Source organism: Physeter macrocephalus, chromosome 10 (assembly GCF_002837175.3).
Source record: "Physeter macrocephalus isolate SW-GA chromosome 10, ASM283717v5, whole genome shotgun sequence".
NCBI lineage: Eukaryota > Metazoa > Chordata > Mammalia > Artiodactyla > Physeteridae > Physeter > Physeter macrocephalus.
The window spans coordinates 32078499-32090652 of record NC_041223.1 but is presented as its reverse complement, the minus strand read 5'-3'; the positions used below and the strand labels follow the sequence as shown (position 1 = coordinate 32090652).

At 38.8% G+C, this 12154-nt stretch overlaps 1 protein-coding gene across 6 annotated transcripts in view; it reads left to right on the top strand.

Moving 5' to 3' along the window:
• The window catches only part of AKAP7 (A-kinase anchoring protein 7), a 152748-nt gene extending 141553 nt beyond the window's left edge, over positions 1 to 11195 (top strand). For 3 of the 6 annotated variants that reach the window (XM_028494446.2, XM_055087500.1, XM_055087503.1), the window contains 2 exons: positions 8258 to 8467; positions 10061 to 10149. In XM_028494446.2, coding sequence (XP_028350247.2) covers positions 8258 to 8454 — 197 coding nt within the window. In that variant the 3' untranslated portion in view covers positions 8455 to 8467; positions 10061 to 10149. Of the gene's footprint in view, positions 1 to 8257; positions 8468 to 10060 lie in introns of all 6 variants that reach the window. The other 3 variants (XM_024122715.3, XM_055087499.1, XM_055087501.1) reach the window with 2 other exon arrangements.
• The last annotated feature ends 959 nt before the right edge of the window (positions 11196 to 12154 follow it).

The window sequence follows — 12154 nt, the reverse complement described above, 5'->3', positions numbered from 1 at the left end:
AAAAATGCAGACATTTTATTTTTTTTAACTTTTTATTTTGTACTGGGGTATAGCCAACTGTCAATGTTGTGATAGTTTCAAGTGCACAGCAAAGTGACTCAGCCATACATATACATGTATCCATTCTCCCCCCAACTCCCCTCCCATCCAGGCTGCCACATAACATTGAGCAGAGTTCCCTGTGCGGTACAGTAGGTCCTTGCTGGTTATCCATCTTAAATATAGCAGTGTGTACTTGTCAATCCCAAACTCCCTAACTATCCCTTCCCCCAGCTCTTCCTCCCTGGTAACCCCAAGTTCCTTCTCTAAGCCTCTCAGTGTATTTCTGTTTTGTAAATGAGTTCATTTGTATCATTTCTTTTTAGATTCCGCCCACTGGGAATGTTTTCTGTGTGTACTTTTGTTGGAATATCGAATGATAAATCATGTACTTGCGGTGACACATTGAACTGCCATTGTTAACTAGGCTTCAGGTAAAATGAATGCAGTGATTTATTTTAGAGGTCACTGTGGGAGACAGATGCCTTTATTCAAGTAGTGATCAAAAGAAAAATACTTTAATCTTAAAATGCCTCTTTCAAGTAAGCTGAATTAAGTCTACTGAAAGTGGGAACACAAAAAGTCTCACTGGAACGAAGATACGCATTTCTTAAATTGCTGCTTCTCGCAGGCCTCTGTGACGAGCCTTCCAATAGGCTTTTCCCTGGGCCAACGTTGATAGTCTGAGGATGCCTTTGTGGAAATCATAGGTGGGGCAAGAATCCCGGACAGATCTGGAAGATTCATTTATAAGTTTATTTTTTGTTGATTGGTTAATTAGTTTGTTATTGTAGATAGTTAATATTTGACCCATAGGCTGGATATTTTGGCATACTGACCAGGTTCATCAAGCAGAGTGAGTAGATGGAGATTTTTCACTTGGATATTTGGATTATTCTGGAATTCTCTGTTCTCAATTGAAATTTAACATTAAACTTAAATTTCTGGCCATGGTGTGCTATCCTTATAGGAAAATAGGAACATTTAAAAAGTGTTGCTGCTGCCTGCAAGTACTTTTAGTCCACAGTTCCCTTGGGCTAAATATTTATTGAGCTCTTATTGCCGTGTCATGGAGTAGCAGAGCAGGAGATAACTGAGAAGACTAGGACATGGTTTCTGCACTCAAGATGTGTCTTTAGCAGAGCAGATACTGAATAAGTAGTTGGTGAATAAATACATTGGTAAGTAATGCTCATAATTTGTAAAGAAATTAAAAAAGGAAAACCAGCAGGACTTAGCTTTGTTCTCTGCTGTATCACCGTAGGCTAAACTAGCCGGGTATATGGTAAGTCCTCCATGCACCCTTGTTGAATGAACGACCAAGCGACCATGTACTATACATGTAATCAGAGTTATAGTAATCCAGTGGAAGCTCTTCCCTTCTGTCTGGGTTAGTCAAGGAAGGCTTCATGGAGTAGATGGGAGTTTAGTTGGTGAGAGAGAAGGAGGACTGCCTAGAAATAAGGAATGGTAAAGAGGTTCCTGAGGAGATGCTGGCAGCTGACAGTGGAAGTGCGACAGTAGTAGGTGATCACCAAAGGTAAATTTTGGAAAGCCTTGGAAGGCAAGTTTAAATTTTCCTGTAGAGACAATGGAGAGTAAAAGGGATATTTTAGAAATATTGATCCAGAGGTGTTATACTAGATGCATTGAAGAGGGGAGAAATTGTGAAGGGCACATGGATAAGACTTGGTGATGAAGTGGGTTGAGTAGGGAAAGGAAGGAGTTAAAGATGGTAATAATCTTGTTTTGAGCTTGGTTGTCTTGGTTAATAGTAAAAGCATAAACAGAAATATGAAAGTCAGAAGGGAAAATTAACTTTTTGTGGGAAGATTTTTGTGTTTTAAATTTCTTAATGTTTGAAGTAATGGGACACTTTATTGTGTACTGAGAGAAATCACTGAAGCACACACTTTTTGACCTGAGATGCTTCTTGGAGACTGAGTAATGATTAGACTCAAATCCAACCCTATTATCTTACTGATGATGTATCAGTAATGTGACGAGTGATGTTATCTTAAAGCTGACTGGGGTCAGAAAGAGCTGCAAGAATTCAATCTCTGGCCTAGATGCAGAGCACAAATAGGGTGGCAGATGTAGAAAGTCGTTTACAGTGTATTGAAGGGTACTTAAGAAATATTTCTTCATGTGAAGTTTGATTTTCCCTCTTAAATTTGAAGAGCCACTATAAAGTAGTTCCAGGTAACACATCTGGAGGTACATCTATACAGTATAAACACTGTGTTGTAAGATTAATAGAATTCTTTAAATATTAGGCAATATACTCATTCATTCTTACTAATAAAAATAGTCTTAACTTGCTCCCAAGTCTGGTATTAGTAATGAATTTCTTTATATTTCTTTTAACAATATCTTGACATATTTAGTGTAGTAAATTCTATACAGAGATCACTGAGTTGAAGCTTACTATCCAGGACTTTTGATCATGGGTCTGGAGTACCATATTGTCACTTTTGAGGGGAGAGCAGTTGCTAAGGCCTCCTACTGTAGCATGTCCAGATTGGCCTTTAACCCATCCCTCTTCTGCTTGCATGTTGCTAGGAATGATGGTTATAAGCATAATTGTCCTCGGACATGTATTAAGGAGAAGTGGTGGGGCTCAGAAGGAGGGTTAGGAGCCAGTTCTCACCCTTGGCATATATGCTTTTGTATTCCAATCCCTGTTACATGTGAGGTTAGAAAATAATGTCCATCTTCCTGTTCATACCCTTTGTGTCTGCCTGTCCCAGACCTGAGGTCCTAAGTGCGGCGTTGGACTTTTGGCTTCTGGAGGTCATGGGTGATATTCCAAAACTGAGCTGATGTTTAATGTGTGAGCATTCTAATGACTTCTTTTTTTCCAGCTTTATTGAGATATAATTGACATATAACATTATATAAATTTAAGGTGTACAGTGGTGATGATTTGATACATTTATATATTGTGAAATGTTTGCTACAATAAGATTAGTTAACATATCCTTCACTTCACATAATTATAATTTTGTTGTTATGCTGAGAACATTAAAGCTCCACTCTCATAGCAACTTGCAAGTATAGGATCCAGTATTGTTAACTGTAGTCACCATGCTGTACATTAGAGCCCCAGAACTTATTCATCTTATATCTGAAAGTGTGTTCCCTTTGACCAACATATTTTCTGGGCCTATCCCCCTCAGTTCCTGGCAACCTCCATTCTCCTGTTTCTATAAGTTCAGTGTTTTTAGATTCCATATGTAAGTGAGATCATACAGTATTTGTCTTTTTCTGACTTATTTTGCTTAGCATAATGCCCTCAAGGTTTATCCATGTCACAAATGGCAGGATTTCTTTTTTTTTAATGGCTGAATAATATTCCATTGTATATATATACACCACATTTTCTTTAGCCATTCAACCATTGATGGACACTTCGGTTGTTTCCATGTCTTGGCTATTGTGAAATATGTTGTAGTGAACATGGGAGCACAGATATCTCTTTGAGATAGAGATTTCATCTTCTTCAGATATATGCCCAGAAGTGGGATTGCTGGATCGCATGGTAATTGTATTTTTAATTTTTTTGAGGAATCGTCGTACTGTTTTCCATAGTGACCGCACCAATTTACATTCCTACCAATAGTGCACAAGGGTTCCCTTTTCTCCACATCCTCACCAGCATTTGTTATTTCTTGTTTTTTTTCATAATAGCCATTCTAACGTGTGAAGTGATACCTGATTGTGGTTTTGATTTGCATTCCCTGATGATGAGTGATTTGAACACCCTTCCATGTACTTGTTGGCCATTTGCATGTCTTCTTTGGAAAAATGTTTATTCAAGTTCGCTCCCCATTTTTAAATAGGATTTTTTGTGTTTTTGCTATTGAGTTGTATGAATTCCTTATATATTTTGAATATGAACCCTTTATCAGATACATGATTTGCAAATATTTTTTCCTAATCTGTAGCGTTGCCTTTTCATTTTGTTGATTGCTTCTTTTGCTGTGCAGAAGCTTTTTAGTTTGATGTAGTCCCACTTGTTGATTTTTACTTCTGTTGCTTGTTGTTTTGGTGTCATATCCAAAAAAGGCATTGCCAAGACCAAAGTCAAGGAACTTTTCTCCTCTCCTGTGTTTTCTTCTAGGAATGTTATAGTTTCAGGCCTTAAGTCCTTAATTCATTTCAAGGTAATGTTTGTGAGTGGTGTAAGATAAGGGTCAAATTTCATCCTTTTGAATGTGGATATCCAGTTTTCCCAGCACTACTTATTGAAAAGACTGTCCTTTCCCCATTATGTATTCTTGGCTCCACTGCCAAATATTAGTTGACCATATACGTGTGTGAGTTTATTTCTGTGCTCTTGATTCTGCTCCATGGCCTATTATATGTCTTTTTTTATACCAGTACCATATTGTTTTGAAATCAGGAAGTGTGATGCTTCCAGCTTTGTTCTTTCTCATCATTGCTTTGGCTTTTGGGGGTCTTTTGTGGTTCCATATGAATTTTAGGATTTTTTTTCTATTTCTGTGAATAAATGCCATTGTAATTTTGATAGGGATTGCATTGAATCTATAGATGGCTTTCAATAGTATGGACATTTTAATGATATTAACTCTTCCAATCCATGAACATGGGGTATTTTTCCATTTATTTGTGTCTTCTTCAATTTCTTTCATCAGAATCTTATAGTTTTCAGTATATAGATATTTCACTTCCTTGGTTAAATTTATTCCTAAGTATTTTATTGTTTCTGATACTATTTTAAATGGAATTATTTTTAAAATTTCTTTTTCAGATGGTTCATTGTTACTGTATAGAAATGCAACTGATTTTTGTATGTTGATTTTGTATCTTGAAACTTTACTGAATTCATTTATTAGGTCTAACAGTTTTTTTGGGTGGAGTCTTTAGGATTTTCTATACACAAGATCATGTTATCAGCAAACAGAGACAATCATACTTCTTCCTTTCTGATTTGGATGCCTTTTTTTTTTTCTTATTCTTGCTTGATTCCTCTTGCTGGGGCTTCCATTACTATGTGGAATAAGAGTGGTGAGGGTGGGCACCCTTGCCTTGTTTCTGATTTTAGAGGGAAAGCTTTCAACCTTTCACCACTGAGTGTGTTAGCTGCGGGTGTGTCATGTATGGCCTTTATTATGTTGAGATATGTTCCTTCCGTACCCAGTTTGTTGAGAGTTTTTATTACGAAGGGATGTTGAATTGTGTCAAATGTTTTTTCTACATATATTGAAATGATCATATGATTTTTATCCTTTATTTTGTTAATATGGTGTATCACATTGATTTATTTGCATATGTTGAACCATTTTTATATCCCAGGGATAAATATCCCTTGATTGTCGTGTATGATCCTTTTAATGTGCTGTTGAATTTGGTTTGCTAGTATTCTGTTGAGGTTTTTGCATCTAAATTTATGAGGGTATTGGCCTGGGTTTTTTTTTTTTTTTTTTTTTTTTCTTATAGTATCCTTACCTGGCTTTGATATCAGGGTAATGCTGACCTCATAAAATGAGTGTGGGAGTGTTATGTCCTCTTCGGGTTTTTGTTGTTGTTGTTGTTTTGGTGTTTTGGGGTTTTTTTGGCAGAGTTTGAGAATTGGTATTAATTCTTCTTTATTTTTTATTTTATTTTTGCCATTTTATGGTTTTACTAACACAAACAAAACGTGCACACGAGCTGTCTATTCATTTTCTTTGCTGCGCAACCTGGCGTTGGGCTTGGTGACTCTGATGGCCAGCTGGGCTGCTCTCTCCACAATGGCTTTGCGGTTCTTGGAGGAGACGTTGTGCGCAATCTCAGCACAGTAAGGTTTATTGCACATCAGCAGTTGGTAAAATTCACCCATAAAGCCATACTATCCTGAGCTTTTATTTGTTGGAGGTTTTTGATTACTGATTTAATCTTAAATTTGTTATTGGTCTGTTCAGATTGTCTGTTTCTTCATGATTCAGACATGAAGGTTGTACGTTTCTAGGAATTTATGCATTTCTTCTGGGTTGTCTGATTAGTGGCCTATAATTGTTCACAGTAGTGTCTTATGAGATTTATTTCTGTGGTATCAGTTGTAATGTCTCCTCTTTCTTTATAATTTTGTTTGAGTTCTCTCTTTATCTTGGTAAGTCTAGCTAAACGTCTGTTGTTTTTGTTTTATCTTTTCAAAAACACAGCACCTTATTTTCATTGATCTTTTCTACTGTTTTTCTCTTTCATTTATTTCTGCTCTGATTTTTATGTCCTTCCTTCTGCTAACTTTGGGCTTAGTTCTTATATTTTAGTTTCTTGAGATGTCAAGTTAGGGTTTTTTTTAAAGAGTTATTTATTATTTATTTATTTTTGGCTGTGTTGGGCCTTAGTTGTGGCACATGGGATCTTCATTGAGGCATGCAGGATCTTTTGTTGTGGCACGTGGGCTCTTCGCTGTGGCCCGCGGCCTTCTCTTTAGTTGTGGTGTGCAGGTTTTCTCTTCTCTAGTTGTGGCGCACAGGCTCCAGGGTGCGTGGGCTCTGTAGTTGGGCGTGTGGGTTCCAGAATGCTTGGGCTCTGTAGTTTGCAGCACACAGGCTCTCTAGTTGAGGCGCGCAAGCTCAGCAGTGTGGCGCGTGGGCTTAGTTGGCGCGTGGGCTTAGTTGCCCCGTGGCATGTGGGATCTTAGTTCCCTGACCAGGGATCTAACCCACGTTCCCTGCATTGAAAGGCAGATTCTTTACCACTGGACCACCAGGGAAGTCCCAAGTTCGGGTTCTTTACTTGAGATCATCCTTTTTTCTTAGTGCAGGCATTTATTGCTATAAACTTCCCTTTTAACGCTACTTTTGCTGGATCATAAGCTTTGGTATGTTGTGTTCCCATTTTTGTTTGTTTCAAGATATATGTTTTTGATTTCATCTTTGACTCATTGGTTGTTCATGAGTGCTTGTTTAATTTCTATCTGTTTTTGAATTTTCCAGTTTTCCTTTTGTTATTGATGTCTGGTTTCATACCATTGTGGTCAGAAAAAGATACTTGGTATGATTTCAATTTTTAAAAATTTGCTAGGACTTGTTTTGTGACCTAATATATAATCTTTCCTGGAAAATGTTCCATATGTGCTTGAGAAGAATGTGTATTATGGTGCTGTTGGATGGAATGTTCTTTATATATCTCTTAGGTCCATTTGGCCTCAAGTATCGTTCAAATCTAATGTTTTCTTATTGATCTTCTGTCTGGATGATCTATCCATTGTTGAAAGTAGAGTATTAAAATCCCCTACGATTACTGTAATGCTGTCTATCACTCCCTTGAGATCAGTTAGCATTTACTTAATATATTTAGGTGCTCGGAGGTCTTTGCTTCCAGTCATCTGCCTTCCTGGATCCATAGCTCAGTGGAAGGAGATGAAGGACTGACTGGGCATGAGAGATGAGCCCCCTAGTTTTTTTTCCTCAGTTAAGGGAGACAAGAAAGAGAATGAGTGGGAAATATGCAGCATTTGAACAGATGACAACCACCCCTTTTACAGAAAAATGAAAGGATAATTTAACCTTGATCATCACTAGCAGGGAAGCAAAATGGCCATAAAATACTAACATCTAGTAATTTACTGTCATAATCCTAACTCTTCCTTGAAGAGTTTCCTATTTCTTAAATTGCAGTGATAGCTCTGAAATGAAAAAGAATATTAGTTTTACAAGCTTATTTTAACCATTTCCTAGCAGTAGTAATTGCCTTTGTCTTCATGGGAGGGCCAAGACTTTGTTAACAACTATCCAGGCCAAGGGTTATAAAATTATGGATCCTGTGTGGCTAGTTGATTAGGAAATCTCAATTACCTGACGTTTGGTAGTGGCGAAGTAGAAGCAAATACATCTTGTTGGTGATTTCACATGTCTGAGGCTCCAGGTGGTGGGTATGTGGACTTTAGTAGTAGTAATCACTTTTGGACGAGAGAAAAACAAAAATCCCATGTAGAAATGGGGAACTTCCAGCATTGCTAGGTAGAATATTTTTAGATTGGGGCTAATGAACTGCTTTTCAACCTGAAGTCTTCAGGGACAGTCAGTCTCCTGCTTCTGCAAATACCAGATGAAAAGCCAAGCCAGTATTCTTGGATTTATAGATCCAGTTTACCAGACTGAAGAACACTTGCTCTTTGTAACTAACTGAACTAGCTGGCCCCTGCATGCTGAGTTTCTATGGCAATATGATCTCAGTGACCTATCTTCTCTATTGTGGAATGTAGGTGATAAGAATGGAGGTGAGCCCGATGATGCTGAACTGGTAAGGCTCAGTAAGAGGCTGGTGGAGAATGCGGTGCTCAAGGCTGTCCAGCAGTATCTGGAAGAAACACAGAACAAAAACAAGCCAGGGGATGGGAGCTCTGTGAAAACTGAAGAGGCTGATAGGAATGGCACTGACAGTGACAACAACAGGAAATGAGACCCGAAGGCAGGCAGGTCCCCGCCGCTCCGTGAGAAGCATCCCTGCTCCCCTCTGCCGAGTCAATGGACTAATTTGCATTGTGCTATTTAAGTGTCTCTTGTCCAATCTGTGGAGATTGCCTAATACTTTCATGATCGATGTGTTTGCATTCCTGAAACACAGCAGAAGAGAAATGGAGTGCTGGGACTATCAGAGGAAATTAATTCATGAAGGAAGAATGGCCCAGGTTTTACTTGCCCTCAGCCGAGGCTGTGGGAGAGAGGATTTTGCGTGATGCCTCGTGCACTCAAAGGCCATGGAAGGGGCCTTGCCGTAAATGGAGTACTGCCATTTATATTGCTTAGCAGGGCATTTGACTACTTTATCTGAGGCCAGAACACACACAGAGCTAACAAGTGCTACGATTAAAATGATCACTGTTGAAATTATTATCCATATAGCTAGTCCATAATGTTTCATGTTTGTCCTATGTGTGCTGTCGCTATGCAGCGATCTTTATTTACAGTAAGTTTGTTTCATGTAAATGATATATTTTTGGTGAAATGAAACCTTTTCTATAAAATGTGGGCAGCATTTTATTATTTTTTTTTGCGGTACACGGGCTTCTCACTGTTGTGGCCTCTCCCGTTGCGGAGCACAGGCTCCGGACGCGCAGGCCCAGCGGCCATGGCTCAAGGGCCCAGCTGCTCCGCGGCATGTGGGATCTTCCCAGATCGGGGCACGAACCCGTGTCCCCTGCATCGGCAGGTGGACTCTCAACCACTCAATGGACTAATTTGCATTGTGCTGTTTAAGTGTCTCTTGTCCAATCTGTGGAGATTGCCTAATACTTTCATGATCGATGTGTTTGCATTCCTGAAACACAGCAGAAGAGAAATGGAGTGCTGGGACTATCAGAGGAAATTAATTTATGAAGGAAGAATGGCCCCGGTTTCACTTGCCCTCAGCCGAGGCTGTGGGAGAGAGGATTTTGCGTGATGCCTCGTGCACTCAAAGGCCATGGAAGGGGCCTTGCCGTAAATGGAGTACTGCCATTTATATTGCTTAGCAGGGCATTTGACTACTTTATCTGAGGCCAGAACACACACAGAGCTAACAAGTGCTACGATTAATATGATCACTGTTGAAATTATTATCCATATAGCTAGTCCATAATGTTTCATGTTTGTCCTATGTGTGCTGTCGCTATGCAGCGATCTTTATTTACAGTAAGTTTGTTTCATGTAAATGATATATTTTTGGTGAAATGAAACCTTTTCTATAAAATGTGGGCAGCATTTTATTATTTTTTTTTGCGGTACACGGGCTTCTCACTGTTGTGGCCTCTCCCGTTGCGGAGCACAGGCTCCGGACGCGCAGGCCCAGCGGCCATGGCTCAAGGGCCCAGCTGCTCCGCGGCATGTGGGATCTTCCCAGATCGGGGCACGAACCCGTGTCCCCTGCATCGGCAGGTGGACTCTCAACCACTGCGCCACCAGGGAAGCCCCAGGGCAGCATTTTAAAGGTTTCTTTTTAACCCTCTTTTGATAAGTCAGTGTGCCATATTTAATGTTTTTCATTGGCATTTGTATGTAAAATGTATCATATAATTTTTTTTCCATAGGCCAGAATCCTATTGGAATCCGGGACTTAATTAATGAAGCTTTGCGTCGAGAGAGGATGGGTCTGCAGTCCAAGGTGAAACAGATAAAGGAACTTTTATTAAAGCCTGAGACTCAGACCAAAATTAGGAGGGAGCTTTTTGAAGGAAGATTCATTAACAACAGTAATGAAGGAAATGGTGTTGATTTCAGCGCAGTTTTGACGTAAGCTCTACATTGCAATCGTGGTACCAGAGTTTATGAAATCTTTTCAGCTCAGTAAATAGCTCTTTGGTAAATACCACAGAAGTGTTCTGATAGAGTCTGCACAACAGCAAACCAACATTGGTAAGGAGTTAACAATTTCTTACCAAAGAAAACTGATTCTGCACTGTTATTTTTAAGCTAAACTTGTGTTTTAGAATGTTTATCTCTATAATACTGAGATTCATTTTATAGAAAGGACTTCTTAATTAGCCATTGTGAGATGTTCGTTGGGTCCTCACAAATAAAATATACAGACCATGGAAAATCATTTACAGACAAAAAAAAATACAGTATTTTAAGGGTAACTTGTCTCCTGTTGACATGATTTTTGTTGTTAAATCAGAAGAAGCATTGTTCACATGTATCTATGCCTAGTGTTACTTTTAATGAGACTTTGAATGTTACTGATCACTAGTACTTGAATGAACATTTATAAATGTAATTATTGCAGTCACTGGTTAAGAATGTTTTATAATGTCCATATGTGTTATTTTTCAGTGATCAAAATGTAATTTGCTTTTTCATTTCTTAATGAATGTTTGGGATTTTTATTTTCTACTTTTCTGAAGTTAAGCCCCCGGTCTTACTGTATCCCTCATAAACTGAATTTGTTTGCACTGGTTCATTTTTAAAGAAAATTCTTGAAAAGCTTCCCTCCCATACAATAATCACTGGTAACAGCTTTTTCTATAGTCAGTGTAAAATTGCTGCTACTAAGAGATCATGATGGAGGGGGAAATTATTAGAGATCAAATATGTAATCATTTCAAAGATAAAATCCAGTTTACTCATGGATTTTAGCTATTTTTTCACTGGATAAATTATACTACATTTATTTATAAGTAAGTTTATGCATTTTCATGCCTGTTAATAAATGTATTGTTTTCCCTTGTTGCCTTTCTTCATTTTTTTTTCTCACTCTTAGAAGCTGTTGGATCTTTGTGAACATAGTGAAGTCAGAAACAGGTGCTCTGATAGTTTAGTGTTTCTTAACTTTTACGTTTTTGTCCTTCATGCTAAGATAGCACAGCTGGCAGAGCACCTTTAACCTGAGACTTTTAAAGCTCTTCAAATCAGTCAGCTTCACAGAGAATTAACAACAGAATATTGAAGGCAAAGAAAATCTCAATAGCATCTCATAAACTGCTAACAGTGGGTCACTGAAGTGATATCAGTAGCAGAGATGAAGAGAGAGGGTCCATCCACATGCAAAGACCTGGGAGCTGCTTACCAGGAGTCCCTCCTGGGGGCGGAGAGCTTTACTGTTTGTAGACGACTTCCTTAAGTCAACCCTCGAAGTGGGAAGCAAAGATATTTGGGGGCTTGCCTTGTCTTTTAAGTGAGGAAACAGTCATAAGGAGATCAAGTGCCATATCCAAGGCCGTTCTGCTGCTAGGGCACAGGACCTGAACTACAACCCAGGCCTCCTCCCAGAACCTAAGTTAACAATATTTCAGGAAAAATAGCACTTCTTAACATACATCTATAAATCACTTTATCCTCAAGGAGCTACTCCAACCCTTCCCAACAATTTGAAAGGCTTAAAAAAGTATCCTTTTTGCAATCTGGGGTTACATGCCCTACTGTTCTTTTACTTAATCATACCTCCCATTTGTTAAATACCTGGCTGTGAGTGAGGTGATTTTGGCACATTATTACATTTCTTCCCTTCAGTGACCCTGTTAGGAAGTTACTGGTTCTGTTTTACAGATTAGGAAACTGGGGCTCTAAATGGTTAAATGGCTATTTATAAAGCTAATAAAAGGTAGGGCTAAATTTAAACTTGGGTCTATTCTACTTCAAAGCCACGCTCTTTCCACAATGCGGCAGTTCGTCTCTCCACTGAGTAC